This window comes from Eptatretus burgeri, chromosome 5 (genome assembly GCF_056783735.1).
Source record: "Eptatretus burgeri isolate ZD-2024b chromosome 5, Ebu_testis_v1, whole genome shotgun sequence".
NCBI classification, from domain to species: domain Eukaryota; kingdom Metazoa; phylum Chordata; class Myxini; order Myxiniformes; family Myxinidae; genus Eptatretus; species Eptatretus burgeri.
The window spans coordinates 73,218,869-73,240,150 of NC_140965.1; the positions used below are offsets into that span (position 1 = coordinate 73,218,869).

Genomic DNA, 21,282 nt, shown 5'->3' on the forward strand with positions numbered 1-21,282 from the left:
ATGCTGGGATAGAGACAATAATTTAGATGTTTAGCTACCATATCAAACACCAGGTGTCTCTACTGTCGAACTTCAGATACAAGTCAGTGCATCACATCATACTGATCATGCACAGCCATGTAGGCCCAGTCACCTGTATGTATGGTACAATGTGTCAGCATTGCTCCACCCCAACCTTGAATGTTCGTGGAAGTGTTGTGTAGAATCTTTATTGCCGAGTAGAGTAAGATAGGCAAAAGTGCATCATAGGCAGGGGCGTAGCCCTGGGCGGGGGGGGGGGGGGGTCAGCACATACTCTGACCAGGCTATGGCCATGGTGGACAACACTCAGTTTATGTACTTACATTTTTGGCATCTGGACAGCGCTTACAATGGGTTAAAGCACCAATGAGTCCAGGATTGTTCCCAAATGCCATGACCTTGCCTGCCATTTGCTCACAAGCAGCTACTTTCACTTTAAGATTAATTTTCCTGTAATTTTTTGAAATTGTAGATTTTTGTTGTTGTTGTTGTTGTTATTGTTGGTAAATCTTCCATGGGTGCCGTGGGCAACACAGATCAAGCACACATCCAAGTGTCAACCCATTGGGGAGGGTGGGGGGGCTTGGGCTGCCAGAGGGAGAAGACAATACGAATCCTCCAATTTTTTCCTGAAGTCAGAACCTGCGCATCAGACATAAAATCCCCCCACCCCTTCCATCATCCGAAATCCAGGCCAAGGGGCTGCCAGCTATGAGTGACTGTTAACAGTTCATATAGGGGAATTCATGAGCATGAACTCCTGCATTTTATTCCGATAACAAACTGTTATGTGGAGTGTTGTGAAAAGTTTTATTGATATCAGTTTACCGCTACCCCAAAAAGCCGAAAACAGCAAATAGGAGCATGCCACAAAACGTATCTATAGAATCCTGTGAAGTTCAGATAACTTGATATTTGACTTTCCTTGAATGCCTTATGAACCACTCTAGGTGACCAAGGTAAAAAAATGAGCTTAGATATATTTGAACATTAATTGGCAGAAAACTTCTGATAACATATCGCAAAAAAACCCCTAAAAATGCCACTTTTTCGGAGAAATTTCGAATTTTGGAACATATTGTGGCAAATAACTATCCAAAACTATATATTGGCAGATGTAGAATGTTCTTACAATCATTTTAAGCCAAACCACATGTCCATAGGACATTCTGGAGGTGAGTTGTGGGTATTTTTCCAATTTCCTTCATTTTGGTGAAATAACGGCGGGCATTTTTAAAGATCGCCGCCAAAAGGTCATTAAGCTACCTTCCTTGCAAGTCCATCAACTGATTTCGGACACTTGAGGTATCAAGCTAACCAAAAATCATGGTGGGGTCTGTTCCCCTTTTTGGTAATGAAACCCCAAATTTTGAGGTCTGGCTCATGGACTACTTCGGAAAGAACATGAAGGACAGATTTGGCGAAAAGAGCATGTAACTAGGCCAACGGTGTGGTGGGTGCAGAAATAGGCATGACAGAAGGGGGACACATCTTTATATGACTTACTCAATGCCTATCTATTGTACGAGTAGTATGCCTTGCTTATACTAAACAAATACGAAGCAATAACTAATATTATTCAAAGCAGTTTTACCCCACGAGGGCCATTTCCACAACAATATCGAGCAAATCCATCATTGAAGTGTAGGCAGAATCTAAACGAGTCGGGGAAAGAATGTGTTGCTTACGGTTCACTATCCAGTTGTGATATTGTGTTGCCTATTGTATGTGCTAATGCCATTGGCATCATGTTAGAGGGATGCAGAGTAGTTTTTTTCTGGGCTTCATAAAACTGGCAGAAAATCGATTTGCTAACTGTCTGGGTTTAAATGTGTTGGTTGATTGCCATTTGCAGGTCATTTTGGAAAGATGGTGCTGTTAAAAAGAGGTACCGACTGGCAAGGGTGACAAGATAATTATCCATTTTCGGCATTCTAACCCTTGAGTGACCTCAAGATATTTCCATGAACTGTCCAGTGTTATGTTGCCTTGTTGGTGCCTTAGAAGTAACTGCTATTTTATTATTACATTGTATTGGGAAGCAATTGGCAGTCAGTCATCCATCCCTGAACCACCCTGATGGCATGAGCTAACTCATTTGGTGTCAAATTATTCTGAGAAATTCCTTAACTGACAGACCACAAGAATGGCCAGTTTATAGGGGGTTTTCACCCCAGATTTTGTGGATGAAAAACAGTTGCGGATTCTGTGGGAGACATGATTTGCATGTCAATTTTTCGGATCACTCCATTCAGGTGAGGGTAATCGTTACATTACCTCTGTCGCATGCCCTATTTCCTGATTGGGTTTCTTTCTACATTCACCATGGTTTGCATACACATAACTAATACATTTCTGAACTGTGAATCCATCGTTTATTTCACAGTTTAAAAGTTGATGCTTATCCTCTAAGGAGTATTAGTTCAACGATCCCTTCCACTTCTGCTCTGATACCATTGTACACACAGTGGCCTTGGCAAATATACCGGAAAAGTCACATTACAAGCTTTACCGTAACACAAAATGTAAATTATCCAAACTCAAGCGAGATAGCTGAAAGGCGACTGCATATACCCTCAGAGCTATCTGGCCAGTGCAAGCATTTAACATTTTAATCTCTGCCCCAAATTTGTGTTTGCTTCCAAATCTATGATCTGGAATGTATACTTAGATTGCAAGCTCCACAACCAACTGACAATTTCCATCACCAGTTGGCATCTTGTTATTGCCTTACCTCTTAACTTATTGAGCTTTGACCAAAGATTGTATGAATTATACTCTATCATTGTTTTATCAATGAACCATTTGCAAGTAATTCCTGAGCCTTTATATTCTCTCCTGGAGCAGGATGAAGAAGAGGAGGAGGAGGCTGCCAATCAGAAGTTGGCCTATCAGAAAGCCATGGAGGTGTCTGAAGTCAGCCCCATTTCTGCAGTCAACATGTCGATAACAGGGTAAGAAGTACATCTCTATTTTTGCAGCCGTGATTAATGCTATTAAACATGACAAGAAATTTAATTGTTGCTGATGGATTGGCAAGGTTGCACAAAGCCAGTACATCTGATGTTTTGTATAGTACGTGTCGAAGAAAAACATTGCATATTATTGCTTTATTATTCTGAATGCATTAGCAACAATTAAAGAAAATAATAAAGCCTGTACCTTCTCTTGTGAGAAAGAAGACTATCTCACAAAGATACGGAATCTGCACCGGAATCTACCAGTCTCTGTACAATCAAAAATAAACCTTCACAAAAGAAACCAAAACAACGAAAATTTGAGCACAGAGGAGAAAGATATCATCCTCTTCCGCAAAGTCTGCAAAGCCCATCCCTCGGAGCACTACAGTTCGAGCAGAGAGTGGTAGGCTCTTGACAGAGGAGTCTGAAGTGAAGGCCCGCTGGGCCGGTTACTTTGAGGGGTTGTACCAGGCTGATCCCCCAACTGTCGAGTTGGACGTCAAGGGTGTTACAATCCCTGTTGCTGACCCTCAAATCAACTCTGGTCAACCTACGCTTGTGGAAACCCGGGCTGCGGTGAACCAGTTGAAACGGGGCAAAGCTCCAGGGATCTGTGGCATCCATGCCGAACTTCTCAAGGCTGGTGGAAATGCTGCACTCGTGTCATTGCATGCAGTTTTGTGCTCTGCCTGGAACACAGGCATCATCCCAACTGACTGGAAGAGGGGCCTTGTTGTCCCTCTCTGGAAAGGGAAGGGTGATCGCCAAGACTGCAACAACTACCGAGGGGTGACGTTGCTCTCAGTGCCGGGCAAGGTCTTTGCTCGGATAATTCTCGATAGGGTTCGCCACCATCTGCTTGAGCACCAGCGTCCAGAGCAGTCAGGCTTTACACCAAAGAGGTCAACGATTGACCGTATCCTTGCACTTCGTGTCCTCACCGAACGCAGACGAGAGTTTCGGCAGGGGCTGCTTGCAGCCTATGTTGATCTCTGTAAAGCGTTCGATTCAGTGAATCGGGATGTCCTCTGGAGGATTCTTGGTCTTCGTGGGGTGCCACCAAAACTGATCGATCTGATGTCTGAACTCTACTCTGGTACTGAGAGTGCTGTGAAGTGTGGTGGTACCATCTCATTTCCAGTTGTTACTGGAGTTCGTCAGGGATGTGTACTTGCCCCCACACTTTTCAGCACTTGTATGGACTGGATTCTAGGGAGGATGTCGGAGAGATCAAGTTGCGGTGCGTCATTTGGGAATGTCAAGATCTCGGACCTTGACTTTGCAGATAATGCAATCATCTTTGCGGAGACTTTAGACATCCTCTTGGGGGCCCTCGAGGTGCTGAATGAGGAGTCGGAGCCGTTGGGATTACGGGTTTCTTGGGTCAAAACTAAGATCCAGGCTTTCGGTGACATCTTGGATGCTGCTGTCCTGTCTGTGTCTGTTTGTGGTGAGGATGTTGAGGTCGTGGAGAGATTCACTTACCTTGGCAGTGATATTCATGTCTCTGCTGGCTGCGAGTCAGAGGTCAATAGACGTCTGGGTCAGGCCTGGGGAGTCATGGATTCACTGGATCATGGGGTGTGGCGCTGCCGGTACCTGTGCGGGAGGACGAAAGTCCGAGTCTTCAGGTCCTTGGTACTTCCAGTCTTGCTCTATGGGTGCGAGACTTGGACTCTGACCAAGGATCTGAGATGGAGACTTAATTCCTTTGGTACCAGGTCTCTTCGGAGAATCCTTGGCTATCGCTGGTCGGATTTTGTGTCCAACGAGCGGTTGCTGAGAGAGACTCGGATGAGATTTGTTACCTGCATAGTCCGTGAGTGTCAGTTGTGGCTGTATGGACATGTGGCTCGTTTTCCTGACTCTGATCCTGCTCACCAGATTCTCTCAGCGAGGGAGTCTCATGAGTGGAGGAGGCCAGTGGGTCAACCACGTGCCTCATGGTTGCTACAGGTTGACCATCATCTCAAGGAGATGGGGATGGGCCTGGCATCTGCCTGGGGGATGGCCAGACGGAGGCCCCTGGAGTACCGGCGGAAAGTGAACGCAGCGACGTGCTGTTCTGGCACATGCTCCCATACCTGACCCTGACCTGCAAAGTGTATTCAATCCATGAGCAGTGGGGAATGCATGGTAAAGGGGGGGGGCAAGATTCATGGACCAGTTGAAGAAGATGAAATTGGCCACCAGAATAAAGATGGCGCCATAACATATATTGAGAAGAAGTTGCATCAACAACCCAGAAATTCCTGAAGAATAGAAATAACAGATAGGGCCAGAAGACAAGCAGCAGATGTGATGAGGATAGAAGTTGAGGGCTTACTGAGGGTAGACAGTGGGGAGGTGGGGACCTGGCTTCAATGGCATGGGGAGAGTCAATGCGGCAAAGCCAGAACTTGAATCGCGGTATGGCATTGGGGACCCAGCGGTGAAGACAAGGTGTGGTAGGGAGATGGGGTACCAAACCACCTATGGTATTGGGGGGGGAAGCACAACCAACCCACTGACATGGACCAGGCAACACCTATACAGGTGGAGAGGATGAAAACAGGAACGGTGAATGATCATCAACAAAAAAGAATGGAAATGACAGAATAGAGGAGAGGAGGAAGATGAGGATGATGCATGAAGACCAACATAGATTGGAAGAAGACCTGCCCAACAAAGCAGAAAAGATAAGACTGACACCATGAAGAGAAAGACCACAACTCTGTTGAATAAAAAACAACAAGCAGATGAAAATGTTAATCAAGACAACCAACCGATCAATTTTGTAAAATTACACACAAATCATCCCCCTTGAAGGAAATCAACACTATTTTCTTTGCAGTCGCACTGCTCATTCAAAATTAACAGGAAAACAGCCGCAAGAAGAATAGACCAGGCCCCATGCACAGAAACCAAACATCACTATGGAAATGAAGATGAAAGACACAGAGAGAGCAACGGAGAATGGAAACGGGACAAATCCAACAACGGGCCCAAAACAACAAGCCCAAAGCTAAAGAAGAGAATCCCCCAAAACAAAACAATATGTAATCCATGCCAAAAACTTAGAGATAATGGGTGCAGAAAACAAACTCCTAATATTGTTACGAATCTGGAAGCCATGAGCACTCAACATACAGGTCCTATAGCTCAGTTATTTCGATAAGTAAATGTGGATAGATAGCTCCGTTTCCCTTGTTTAATGGGTAATTAAATGTTCATGCGCTGCAGAGTTATTTTGATAGTCAGGGTTTTCTTTTATTTTACATCAACTATAACTACAACAACAACAGCAGCATCACCCTCACCTTCACCTCGCTTCCTCACACCGACGCCATGGCCTACATGCGTGTCGGCACATACTTGGGTGGAGTCCAATGTGCCAGGTGGGGTTTATTTGGAGCATTGGCATCTTGGATTTCGCTCCAAATACGGGCATGGCACCCCTCTCAGCCAATCGGAGGGGTGCGAGCGAGATTGCCGTCAGGCAGCCAATGAGAGAGGGCCACGCCTGAACGGACGGCGCGGGAGAGAAAGAAAGGAAAGGAGGGCCGAGGATAAGTGCGGCGGATCTGCTGGAAAAAGAAGAGAGTTTTTGGTTGTCTGGACGAGCGCTGACGGAGCTCTCGACTCTGCTCGTGTCTCGCTGGCGCCTGGTTCTTCGGACCGCATCTCGACGCTGGCCTGGTTCGCTCGTGTCAGCCAAACCACACGAGGTGGACAGGTCTATGTCCTTCTGGGTATCTGTGTGTGTGTCTGTCGGTGGGCCCGTCTTTAAGTAGTAAATTGTTAAGTGCCTTCGCTGTACATTATTTGCTCTTTGTACATTGCATTTCCTAATAGTCGGATAACTCTGCCCTTACGTGCTTCCCTCCTTCCCCACCTACTGTTAATAAATACCCTATTTGTTAAATGTATTAGCTCGTTTTTGTGTTTCTTTTATTGGTTTAACACGGTGCGTGTTGGGGAATTAGAAAGGCCGTTGTTGCCGTAGATGTACGTTTGGACCGACGGATCTCGGTAACCATCCACTCGGGTTACGCACGGTTCGAGCACTCTACTGGCTCGTTCCACTCGAGCTCCGCCGAGGGTGAATTTCCCCGGTAGTTTTGATGACCTGGGTATTTAGGTAAATTGAAATTGGCAATCGACCCTATCCCACGCGGTCGACTTATTGGCGATCTTTGGTCCGATAAGGGACCCGTCGGCTCCAGAGTTATCCGGGGGTGACGACCTATAAATTCCGGGTGTTCGACAGAGTTGACCCGACTGCTCCACCTAGTGGTCGTGCTCGCAACTGATCCCTAGCCCGCAACAATATGTCAGGAAGATGAAAAAAAACTATGACAGCCAACAATGGGAGAAAACAAAAACAGATGTTTGAAAATAACCCAAAAATATTGTACCACAAACTGGGGAAACTAATACAAAATGTATCATCCCCCTGAGAAAAATTTACTTGAAGATTTCTGGAAAATAATTTATGAAGATCCAAAATACCACAACATTGAGGTGGATTGGATCCAAAACTTGGAAAAGCAAAGCAACATCTAAGTGAAATGCCCCCAGTGAAGAATTTTTTTTTAAAACAACAACTTCCAAAAATGCCAAACTTTAAAAGCCCTGGCCCAGATGGAATTCCAAATTTATGGCGAAAGCAACTAGATGCTCTCCACAATCACTACACTCGAGCATTCATTGAACTTATCCAACAGGAGGAGGGAGGTAATGGATGAATGGCTCACAAGAGGGTAACACCTTCCTCTTCCCAAAATCTGAAGAAACCAAACTACCTCACAAATATAGGCCAATGACATGTCTTCTGTGCATGGATGATCTAAAACTCTTTGCACCAACAAAGGAAAAAATGGGTTGAACAACTGAAATTCGTAACTTCGATGACATTCAAATGGAATTTTGCTGAGATAAGTTTGCCAAATACACATTTATGCAAGGTATACCAACAGAAACGGACAACATAAAAATTGACGTCGACAACAACAATCCAGGAACTACAAAATGAAGCATCATACAAATACCTGAAAGTAATAATAATAATCACAATAATAATAACAACAATAAATTTCATTGAAATAGCAATTTTCAGATACAAAGAAAATCTCAAAGTGCTGAACAAGGGGAAAATTATTTGGTGAAGTAAAAAAAGAAAGAAAAATAGAAATATGATACGAATCAAAGTCGAGTAGAGTCAAATTAAATTAAAAAAAACAAACAAACAAATATCAATCAAGATAATCTGTTATATATAGTATATATATATATATATATATATATATATATATATATATATATATATATATATATATATATATATATATATATATATATAGTAGACTAGGTGTAAGTCGGCAGTGTGTAACTCGTCACTTCGCCTAAGTCGGCAGCGTCAAAAAGTCCCGAATTTATCTCATGTTAAATCCCTTTGGATAAAGGGTCATCCCTCTGTAAGTCGTCATCTCTAAGTCATCACTTCGTCGAAGTCGTCAGATGTTGTCTATTCCCACGTAATGGAAACTCAAGTAAATTACCACTCCTAACTCGTCACACGGAACTGCTGCCTCGTGAGAAGCCCGATTTCATGGAATCGTGATGCTCGCTCATTGGTTTACACCGCCAGTGATAGGCTATTTATTACTGCGTACACACGTTGATCGCACTGCAGGCAGGACAATGGCGACTAAGCGAAAGCTTACAACTAAAACCTACCAAGAAAAATATGACATTATCCAGTTTTGCGAGGCAAATCCACTGATGAAGAAAACAGACATAGCTGAGAAGTTGGACATCAAACGGCAGACATTGAACGATATCTTGAAGAATAAGGGCAAGATAATTTGGACAAGTGGAGAAGATCGTGAGGCCGGTGGGAAGTGTGAAATGCGTGAAATGTGTGTCCTTTGAAGATGTCGATGACGCGCTCATCATCTGATTTCGGCAAATGTCGGCTTAGCCAAATATTCGGTATCGGCCGATTCGGCTGATTTGACCGATACTGTCTTTCGGTGGAGGATTGCCCAGCCAACATCATGGAATACAATGACCAGTTTGAATCCTTTCTCATGCACCAGATGCCCAAGAATTTGAGGCAGTCAAACATAACGGATTACTTCGCGAAGAAGTAAAGGATTGATCGAGCTTAGTGTTGAAGTCCGATCATGGTTTTATATTGGCTTGTTTTGTACATTACCGCACTCACTTACACATAGGCATTGAGTGGTAATCATCACCACGATGACTGTGTGTCATGTAATTTGTCACCATACCATCACGGATGGTTTTCGAGTTGTCTTACAGAGTTGTTCATTATCTTTACTTTTGAAAAACTGATTCATGAAATCCATCTTTGCTTGATCACGTTCCAACTCACCAACTCACCCCCACCTATGCCCCGAGGATTGTGTTTTCCTTTTGGTACAATAGCCGGCTCTCACACATACGTGTCCAGGCCACGCGCGACTTCATCCTTCACCCCACAGTCATCATGAACGTTCGCATACACGTAAGTCGTCACATTTCTAAGTCGTCACTTTTTTCTCGGTCCCGATGGTGATGACTTACGCCTAGTCTACTGTATATATATATATATATATATATATATATATATATATATATATATATATATATATATATATATATATAAATATATATATATATATATATATATATATATATATATATATATAGATGTATATATATATATATATATATATATATATATATATATATATATATATATATATATATATATATATATATATATATATTACATACAATACAAATAACGATAAACAGGGCAAATTACTTGCAATGGAAATAATAACATCCTTAACCAATCCTTTTTGCAAAGCAGGTTACTTAAAGGCAAGGAAGTAAAAGTGTGTTTTAAGTCTAGATTTTCAAATTGTAATAGAACCAGATGCTTTCAGGTGATCTGGGAGCTTATTGCACAGGCGGGGTGTAACCGAGCAAAAAGCCCGATCCTCCACGGTGCGAAGCCACGTCTTGGACACACATGGAAGACCTGCAATACTAGACTTAAGGATGCGTGTGGACGTGTGATGACCAAGTAACTTTGCTAATATGTGGGGCTGGTGCCATTTAAGATCTTATAAACCAAAAGTAAAATTTTTAACTCGATTCGATATTTTACTGGCAACCAGTGCAAGGAAGCCAGTACAGGAGTGATGTGCTCTTTTTTTTCTTCGTTTTTGTTAAAACCTGTGAAGCATTATTCTGAACATATTGCACCTTTTGAAGGGATTTGGCAGTAAGACCAATAAAGAGCGAGTTACAGCAATCGAGCCTGGAAGAGATAAAAGCATGCATGAGCTTCTCTGCATCAGGCATCTTCAAGGAAGATCTCAATCTGGCAATGTTTCTGAGGTGGAAAAATGAAGTTTGACACACTCTCTTGATGTGGGCTTCAAAAGACAGAAATGGATCGAATGTAATACCGAGATTAGTGATCAGGAGGAAAGTGGAATAACTTAACCTTTAATTACAATATTGCTGTTGCTAAGTTTTTTTTTAGTCTGGTGAGGAGTTCTAATATATATAGAGCCTCAGTCTTGCTGCCATGGAGTTGCAGAAAGTTAGCATCCATCCATACCTCTACCTCATCTAAACAGTTGTTCACCCGGGAAATTACAAGAAAGATACCGGGTAAGGTTTGCAAGTAGACCTGTGTGTCATCAGTATAACAATGAAAACTGATACCATGTTTCCTGAATATGTGACCAAGGGGGAGCAGGTAAATTATAAATAAAATGGGTCCCAAAACTGACCCCTTGGAATCCCAAATATAACAGGACAGATGGTGGATTGAGATTTACCCAGGGTGACATTCATTTCTGAGGGAAAGGTAGGAAGTAAACTACTTTGAGGCTGTACCAAAGAGACCTACGAGGTCATCCAGGTGCTGCAGTAGGATTTTATGATCCACGGGGTCAAAATCTGCACTCAGATCGAGGAAAATGAGGAGGCGAGAGGAGTCAGAATCTGCAACCATGAGAAGGTCATGAACCACCTTAACTAGGGCAGTTTCTGGATTATATGCAGGTCAAAAACCAGACTGAAATACCTCATAAAGCTGGATGGAATCTCGATGAGACTGCAACTGAGAGGCTACCACCTTTTCTAAAACCTTAGATAAAAAGGTAGATTAGAGATGGGCCTGTAATTGGGGAGATCCGATTGGTCAAGGTTGTGTTTTTTTTTTTTTTTGAAGAAGAAGAAGGGGGGGAGGGTAATTGCTGCAAGTTTTAGGGAGGATGCCAACGGGGAGGACAAAGTCCAACGGGGGCTAATAATACTCATTGGTGTTGTGGAAGACAATACCAGATGGCAATATGCTGTATGCAGTGTTAAAGATTGCAATATAAGACATTTGAGGACAGACTTTGGGAGGCAGTTACTAGATATGAGAAAGGACAATGAAAGAAGGCGAGTCAAAAGTTTAGACTTTTCGAAGGAGGGTTTCTGGATTATGAATGAGATTTCTGGATTAACTCATTTGATCTTATGGGGCTTGACATAGGCAAAGGGCAGATAAATTCTGGGAGACAACATGAGAAAAACGATGATAGAGGACTGCATGGACAACCAATTTGTCTGGTTTATATTAAGGAAAATTTCCATAAACTCTGCTGTACTGCAGAAATGGGTGTGCAGGTACGATTATAATAGTCCCAACATTGAATTTCATATTGTTATTTTTTTGTGCTTCTCACTCTTCTGCTCTTGGATTTATTCTCATTCTTCTTTTCCTATCTTTCCTGTTTCCTATTTCACACATATGAGCAATTTTAACTGGTCTGGAATGCACCAACAATATGAATAATTTGCATTTGAAAGCAGACGATGCATTTTATGCTTTCAGACTTGTTTTCTTGACTCATTCACGATTTAAGCCAATTGGCCAAGGAAGTGGGACTATTATCAGCCAAGAAAGACTGGCAGTTCAGCATGCATGTGATGAATGTCTTCAACTCTAAGCCTGTGATCAAACTATAGCATCATCATTGAAAAACAATTGAAAAGAAAGTGCTTTTTTGTATACAGAGTCTGAGAGTCAAGGCTTGTGGAGCAGCTAGAACACTGAACGGATCACGATGCAACAGAACAAAAGAACCAGTACACATAGGATTGGGGGAGGGGGCACTAACATCTGAGATGAAGGACAAAATAGAGGGAGACTTGGACAAAACATTGGTTGTGGGTAGGAATGAGGGGTAGTGTAGGACATATGGGGTGGACAAGATGGATACAGAAAGAAACTTTCAGGAAGGAAAAGCTGGAAATTTGGAAGGAGGTGGGCTTGGGAATGGAGAGGGAGAATCTTCCCCTCTTCTTTGAGGCTTACAGTCTTACACTATGCTTTCAACAAGAGTCTTACATGTTTTGGAGTCTTACACTATTCTTTGAACAACATGCTTATCATGCTCCAAGATCATATATTTTAAAACCCATTGACATGTTTTTCTTCCTTCAAGGTCAGACCAACTGATGACCAGGAAGCATCTGTCAGTATGGGAGCGGCGTACTAGTGCCCTTCGTCACCCCTGGACCAAAGTGAGTCATGAAAGTTTCTCGCGGAAGATGGTGCCTGTGAATACATTACGGCATTCAGCTTCTCTACTTATCCGGCCACAGCCAATCACACACCTTGATAGGCCTCTACGTATGGAGCCAGCTCTGCAAAACCATGTGGGACCTGGAGAAATGGCATTAGAGACAGAGTGCATTACAGATGATTTATGCATTGTTACTGATTTTCTCCCAGGTTCTGGTGAATATTCCAGCAAAGCAAAGTCACCAGAAGCTACAGATCGGCCTCTAATCATTGACCCAGCTATTAAGAACCATGTTATTTCAAAAAGGCCTGCAGAGGATTCAAAGACAGACTTTCCTGATGAACAAAGGATAAACTCTCCTGTTCACAATGCCACTGAAGAAGTGCTTGAAGAGGGGATTTGTGCATATGTGCCTGACAATGCCGAAATACAAAAAACAGAAAGATTTCCGGCAGGCCAACATGAAGTAAATAGTAGCCAAGTATGTGAGTACCAGTCACCTAGACAAGAAGATAGTGCAGCAGATGAACCGCTGATTGAAAGACCAAGAGAGGTAAGGGAACCTGGAGATGGTGAACGTCGTTGTCGAAGGCATAGGAGCAGGAGCAAAGAAGATGAAAAGAAAAGAGATGGGAGTGCACATGAGGACAACGGACGAAGATGTCACCACCACAGCCACCACCGCAGTCATCACAGGGGTCATCAGCACAACAGCAGTCTACAAGGAAGCCGGAGGGGCCATGGAGTTTCAGCTGCATCACCAGGTGAGAGCAGTGGAAAGCGAGAGACACGACGACACAAGTCACACCGCTGTGTGGGCACTCATGGGAAGAGTGAGGGTAGTCAGGAAACAGAGGCTGTGGAGGGAGCTAAGGATGATGAAGCCAGGCATTGTGAGACTGATGTTGAGGCTGGAGAACTAGTTCTTGTCGAACAGAGACGCAAGCGACATAAATCAAGGTTGACATACAATTCTGCGAGTCGGGGAGAAATCGTGGAGGGTGGAGGTTCCACGAAAGAGAGGAGGCACCACAGAAAGAGGTATGTCATTTCAGTTTCCATGCTTTTTTGACAAGATAATATATCCATCTCTAAGATTTATTGCAGCATCAGTTCTGGAAATGTTATTCTACTTACGAATTAGTCAATAGTTTTTTAGATTGTTTTACATTATGCATTCTTATTTGGTCCAAGGAAAAATCCGTCAACATGTTGAAAAATGCAATACCAGTAGTACTGAAATATGAGTTCTTTATAAAACGTCATTTTAGACCATGTACTGCAAATCAAGTAACTATATCAACAAAGTACTTTTATAATACACAGGGACACGCTTTTGGGTCGATCCGCAACCATCAGCCGGATATCTACCGTGCCAGCCGATGAATTCCCTCTGGACGTACCTGAAAGAGAAAGAGAAGCTGTTTGCAGGACTGAGGTTGAAGTGACAGTTCCATGCAATGAGGTCACCCCAGAAAGGCACCCACCCAGTGTCACTGTGAATATTGTGCTGCCAGATGCATCGCTTGCTGAGCCAGGTGGGTAGCAATACAGTCTTACTGCTGTGGTCTGGCTTCCATGGGCTTACAAAGGCTCTGTGATTTATACACTGTGACAATCTCTAATGACTGTTTTCTGTTTAATATAGTGAGATATTGTCAGACTATAAAGCAGTGTATTTATTACTTGTGCAAAATTGCAGACATTCTGAACCTTCACCACCCTCCTCTCCTACAATCCTGCAGGTGGATTTCGTACATGCCTCTTCCATTTCCTTCGCTTACCCATATCTCCTTCTAACCTCTTTTTGTTTCTCTCCCCATTCATCTCAAAATCACTTAACCTTCCTTCACTTTATTATCCACTTCATTTCCCTTCTCTCAATTTTTTTTCCTCATCCCCCTTTCCTTGGCACCTGAAATATATAAAGCCGGGTACTAAGGTCTGAGTCCGCTTAAATCAATGCCAAGCTTTCTCGTACTGCAATTTTAAACAGCAATTTCTCATCATATTGAAGATGTTTAATATTATACAGTAGTTATTATTGACTGAAACTTGATCTTAACAATAAATGAAGCATCAATACATTTGAGAGAGAGCTACAATTTATGTCAGCAGTCTGACTATGCTTTGGAGTGCAATACAAAACTGTTGGTAAAAAAAAATTGACTCAAACACAATACATATACGAATTAAATCAATCCCAAATGGAGTTGTGGCAGTTCTCAAGGCAATAGGGGGTTAAGCTGATTAATTATTGAATATATATATATATATATATATATATATATATATATATATATATATATATATATATATATATATATACATATTGTGAGGGAGATAGCTAGGAAGGTACTTGGTGTGACATCGGACAGAGGAAGGAAGATAAGGAGACGTGGTGGTGGAATGAGGAAGTACAGGAAAGTACAAGGAAGAAGGGGTTGGCAAAAAAGAAGTGGGATAGTCAGAGAGATGAAGAAAGTAGGCAGGAGTACAAGGAGTGGCAGCGCAAGGCAAAGAGAGAGGTGGCAAAGGCCAAGGAAAAGGCATATGATGAGCTGTATGAGAAGTTGGATACAAAAGAAGGGGGAAAAGGATTTATACCGATTGGCAAGACAGAGGGACCGAGCCGGGAAGGATGTTCTGCAGGTTAGGGTGATAAAGGACGCAAATGGGAATGTGCTGACGAGCGAGGAGAGTGTGTTGAGAAGGTGGATGGAGTACTTTGAGGAGCTGATGAATGAAGAAAATGAGAGAGAGAAGGTTGGAAGAGGTGGAGATAGTGAATCTGGAAGTGGGGTGGATCAGTAAGGATGAGTGAGGACTGCTATGAAGAAGATGAAAAGTGGAAAGGCGGTTGGCCCAGATGGTATACCAGTGGAGGCATGGAAGTGTTTAGGAGAGATGGCAGTGGGGTTGTCAACCAGGTTGTTTAATAAAGTCTTGGAAAGTGAGAGGATGCCGGAGGAGTGGAGATCAAGTGTACTGGTTCCGATTTTCAAGAATAAGGGTGATGTGCAGAGCTGTGGAAATTACAGAGGGATAAAGTTGTTAAGCCACACCATGAAGTTGTGGGAAAGAGTAGTGGAAGCTAGGTTGAGAGGAGAGGTGATGATCTGTGAGCAGCAATATGGGTTTATGCCAGGAAAGAGCACCACTGATGCGATGTTTGCTTTGAGAATGTTGATGGAGAAGTATAGGGAAGGCCAGAAGGAGTTACATTGTGTGTTTGTGGATTTAGAGAAAGCTTATGATAGGGTGCCAAGAGAGGAGTTGTGGCATTGTATGAGGAAGTCGGGAGTGGTAGAGAAGTATGTGAGGATCGTGCAGGATATGTACGAGGACAGTGTGACAGCGGTGAGGTGTGCGGTAGGAATGACAGACCGGTTTAAGGTTAAAGTGAGATTGCACCAAGGATCGACTCTGAGCCCTTTCCTGTTTGCAATGGTGATGGACAGGTTGACGGACGAGATCAGACTGGAGTCCCCATGGACTATGATGTTCGCGGATGACATCATGATCTGTCGGGAGAGTAGGGAGCAGGCTGAGGCGAGCCTCGAGAGGTGGAGGTACGCACTGGAGAGAAGGGGAATGATCGTCAGTAGGAGTAAGACGGAGTATATGTGCGTAAATGATAGGGAGGGTGGTGGTATGGTGCGGTTGCAAGGAGTTGAGGTGGGGAAGGTGGATGGGTTTAAATACTTGGGATCAACTGTCCAAAGTAACGGAGAGTGTGGAAGAGAAGTGAAAAAGAGAGTGCAGGCAGGATGGAGTGGGTGGAGAAGAGTTGCAGGAGTGATTTGTGACAGAAGGGTAGCTGCAAGAGTGAAGGGGAAAGTATATATATATAAGACGGTAGTGAGACCAACTATGTTGTATGGTTTGGAGGCGGTGGCACTAACAATAAGACAGGAAGTAGAGCTGGAGGTGGCAGAGTTAAAGATGCTGCGATTCTCGTTGGGAGTGACGAGGATGGATAGGATAAGAAATGAGTATATTAGAGGGACAGCACAGGTAGGACGGTTTGGAGACAAAGTGAGAGAGGCGAGATTGAGATGGTTTGGACATGTGCACAAGAGGGAAACGGAGTATATCGGGAGAAGGATGTTGAAGATGGAGCCGCCAGGCAGGAGGAGAAGAGGAAGGCCAAAGAAGAGGTTCATGGATGTGGTGAGGGCGGACATGCGGGTGGTTGGAGTGTCAATGGAAGATGTGGAGGATAGAGCGAAATGGAGACGGTTGATCCGCTGTGGCGACCCCTCACGGGAGCAAGCCGAAAGAGGAAGAAGAGATCCGGGTGGGGAAGTTGACCGACTGTGTCAGTCCCAATGTGTCGCAGAAGTCTTTTGCTGAAGTGCCATGGCAAGTGAGAGAGGTGCCCACACCCAGCCAACTGGCATGATGACAATGGAAGTCACCACATAATTGTGAAGAAAAGAGAGTTCGGATGAGAGGACAGAAGTATACATGAGATGAGAGGACGGAAGGGTCTTGAGTTTGAGCCACTTTCGGCAGTGAATTAACACCAGGTGGGGTTGATTCAGCCTGTCATCCTTCCGCAGTGGTGATTACCGCACGGGCATGCAGGGCCCGTGCTCAGGGCCCGGAGCTCAACGAGGGTCCCACGCAGAGGCAGCCAGTGGGCCATGCAACCCATGCAATAACATGAGGCCCCAAATGACTGATCATGGTTCACAATCATTTTGAGATGGGACCATCGAGGGTGGAGTCTCACTTTGCCGAAAAATCATATCAACTTGTGAGTGGGGATAAACTCTGCAAAGGGAATGCTCCATCTCAAGGAAAGAAAGCACCGTGACATCATGAATAGATTAAAAAAATGGTTTCTCTGATGTTTAACTAGACAGCACTATTATAAAATTATGGGGTGAGGTTAGGTTAGTAGAGGAAAGCAAGTGGAATAATAACGACGTTTAATGTATACAAATACAATAATTATCGCAATGAAATTTTAACAACTCCTAAGGTTAATACAAATAGATATTGTTGAACAAATCCAACTTACAATTTCTTGTACGATCACAAAACAACCTCCGATGAGTAAATGGACAAACCCATGCACACTGTGGAATGTTGCATTTTTTTATTTATTTATATCAAAGCACATGTCCCAAGAATGAAACGAAACGATCACATCGGTGCTGAAAAGCAAAAAAAAGCTCAACAATGGCGGAAAGGGTGAAAACACCCGAAATTAGCCTTTTTCATTTCACAAGTGGCAGAACCAGAAAAGTGTCCTCGGTCTCATAAATGTTGAGGTGGGTACAATTACCAATTCAGCTTGCTACCGCTTGTCAGCCAGCCATTCCTTATTAACGGTTTTGTTGGAGTGCTTACTTGAGTGCTTAAGTGTGGAAATAACACAGAGTCTTCTTTTTTGGGGACTTTTGGCCCAAAATGTTTTTTTTTTCTGCCCAGGGTCCCCCCAAAAAAATCTCAACCTGCCTCTGTCCTTTCGAGGTCAGCGAAATGAGTACAGGGTACTGGTAATGGAGATCATTGCATCAGTGGCACCGCCGCACTCCCAGAAAATAATGCAACCAACAACCCCAAGGCTGCACACGATAGCTCGCTTCCCTAAAGAGATCATGGAAATCCGGACAAAGTGTTTTTAGTTTTAATATATCTTCCTCTTCTCCTTATTCTTCTTCTTCTTCCTGGTTTTTTTTTCCTCTTCTTCTTAAGTCGAGTCTTCGGCCGAACTCAGATGACATTGATCCTCAGCTTTCAGTCCTCTCGATCAGTTATTGCTGTGTGCAGTTCCTCTGCCTCCAAGCCCGTTTCGTTCTTAAATTTTATCTTTTTGCAATTTATTCTGTTATCAAGCCTGGTGTTGGCTGAGTGGTTAGGGTGGCGGCTTGGGATCTTCGGGTCCTGAGTTCAAGCCCCATTGTCCGCTGAATTAATACACACCAGGAAGTTGACTCAGCCTGTCATCCTTCCGAGGTCGGCACAATGAGTACCAGTGTACTGGTAATGGGGACACTGCATCAGCGGCAAAGCCGCGTCCCAACCAATGATGCAACCAGCAGCCATAGGCTGCACTCGATAGAGAGAGATTCTGTTATCATATCTAATTTCATAAGTTTGCTTCTGGACTCAGACATTTATACCCCCACCGTGCATATGATCCCCAAGGCTGTACTATAAAGCAAGGCCACTATTGGCATGTGCAGGTTTCATTCACATTATATCTCAGGTATTGCAAACTATACCTTATATTAACAGGATGTTCTATATGTAGATGCTGTCATCATGTGCACGTATGCCTTTAATTCATAACATTGTATCGATCAACATATAACCATTCTGTGAATGGTAATTCTTGCTTCTCATAATTCTCCATCCACAAACAAAGCGACACATGAAGACACAAGGTTATGTGAATTCAATGCGTACTTGCTCATATCATATGCTCTCATAATGAGATCGTGCACACAGTTCACGCAAAGTGACACATATTTGAAATGTATTTCAACATGTAAATTGGAGCTTATGGAAAAACAAGATTCTTCTTTTTCTTTCGAATGCAGCACAAGGCTGTGGGTAACATCAATTGCTGGGAGCACAGCTATTCCGCTGATGCGCTTGCCCTTGTAGGTTAGAGCAGCAATTTGGAATTTGTCCAGGGTGCCAGCAATAGCTCACTGACTCTTTGCAAAGGACACCATGTGATCTTTAACATCCACCAACTAATGCTGGCAGATGAGATGCCAGTCTAACGCCCATCCGAGGGATAGCACACACATTGATGCTTCGCAAAACACCAGGATGACAGTTTATAGCTGGGTTGAGATTTCAACCCAAGCTAGACAGCTCAGAGGCAACTCCACACACACTACATGGCCAAAAGTATGTGGACAGCCTAACATCTCATTGCAAAATCATGGGCATTAATGTGAAGTTGGTCCCCCCACTTTTCTGCTATAACAGCCTCCACTCTTATGGGAAGGCTTTCCACTAGATGTTGGAACATTACTGTGGGGATTTGTTTCCATTCAACCACAAGAGCATTAGTGAGGTTGGACACTGATGTTGGGCGATTAGGTCTGGCATGCAGTCGGCATTCCAATTCATCCCAAAGGTGATCGAAGGGGTTGAGGTCAGGGCTCTGTACAGGCCAGTCAAGTTCTTCCACATCGATCTCGACAATCCATTTCTGTATGGACCTCGCTTTGTGCATGGGGGGGGGGGGGGAGCATTGTTATGCTGAAAGAGGAAAGGGCCTTCCCCAAACTGTTACCACAAAGTTGGAAGCACAGAATTGTATAGAATGTCATTCTATGCTGTAGCATTAAGATTTCCCTTCACTGGAGCTAAGGGGCCGAGCCCGAACCACAAAAAACAGCCCCAGACCATTATTGATCCTCCACCAAACTTTATAGTTGGCACTATGCATTCGGACAGGTAGCGTTCTCCTAGCATCCGCCAAACCCAGATTAGTCTGTCGGACTGACAGATGGTGAAGCGTGATTCCTCACTCCAGAGAACGAGTTTCCACTGCTTCAGAGTCCAATGGTGGTGAGCTTTATGCCACTCCAGCTGACGCTTGGCATTACGCATGGTGATCTTTGGCTTGTGTGGAGCTGCTCAGCCATGGAAACTCATTTCATGAAGCTCTCGACAAACAGTGCTTGCGCTGACGTTGCTTTCAGAGTCAGTTTGGAACTCGGTAGTGAGTGTTCCAACCATTGACAGGGGATTTTTCCGTGCTATGCTTTGGAACAAAGAACAGGTTGTTCACAAAGTCTTGTTCTTCAGCATTCCGTGGTCCTGTTCTGCGAGCTTGTGCGGCCTACCACTTCACGGCTGAGCTGTTGTTGCTCCTAGACGTTTCTACTTCACAATATCAGCACTTATAGTTGACCGGGACAGCTCAAGCAGAGCAGAAATTTGATGAACTGACTTGATGGAAAGGTGACATCCTATTACGGTTCCACATTGAAAGTCACTGAGCTCTTTAGTTTGGCCTATTCTACTGCTAATCTTTGTCGATGGAGATTGTATGGCTGTGTGGTTGATTTTATACACCTGTCAGCAATGAGTGCGGCTGAAATAGCCGAATCCACGAATTAGAAGGGGTGTCCACATAGTTTTGGCCTTGTAACGTCCTTCTGGACTATCCTGTCAACCCATATGAAAGAGCAGTGCCGTGAAAAGCACTTGGAAATACAGAAATGAACATCAGAATAGTTCTGGATGAATGCTTTACTTTGAAACAGATCCCAGAAAATTGTCTTTTTGCCCCAGTTATAAACGGTCAAGCTGGTGTTTAGCCAGCAGGACGAGGCATCAGTGTGTGTACCATCCATTGTCGGGACATGAATCCAGAGTATCTGCCTGCTTGTACTGATTACCCATGGATGTTAAAAATCCTGCAGGTGTCTTTCGTGAAGAGTCTACAATCTATGATCGGCACCCATTCCAAATTCCGACCCAAATCCCTTTCACTCAAATGGGTGGCTTGACCAGCCAGTTCCTGAAAGATTTAAGCCAAAAACATTCTCCAGGCGAACACACAATAGGGTTGGGATAAATGGGCCATTAAAACGAATGGGCCATGTGGTTGTAAAGATTTCATATCGTAACTTTGTTAAATGCTGAAAACGAGCCATGTGGGACTCGAGAGACTGTTTGCTTTACCAATAGTTTATCATCTAACATATAAAGCTCTTTTTAACCAGTGACTAACT

General features: G+C 43.6%; 1 protein-coding gene across 16 annotated transcripts in view; it reads left to right on the forward strand.

The window, feature by feature from the left end:
- Window positions 1-21,282, forward strand: part of LOC147026688 (voltage-dependent N-type calcium channel subunit alpha-1B-like) — a 592,527-nt gene that overhangs the window by 344,332 nt on the left and 226,913 nt on the right. For 13 of the 16 annotated variants that reach the window (XR_015058466.1, XR_015058468.1, XR_015058470.1 and 10 more), the window contains exons 19-21: window positions 2,866-2,975; window positions 12,485-13,606; window positions 13,892-14,103. Coding sequence is in view for 10 of the 16 variants with exons in the window: in XM_085882404.1 (XP_085738530.1) it covers window positions 2,866-2,975; window positions 12,485-13,606; window positions 13,892-14,103 (1,444 nt within the window). In the remaining 6 variants the exon portion in view is untranslated. The remainder of the gene's footprint in view (window positions 1-2,865; window positions 2,976-12,484; window positions 13,607-13,891; window positions 14,104-21,282) is intronic. The other 3 variants (XM_085882406.1, XM_085882401.1, XM_085882407.1) reach the window with 1 other exon arrangement.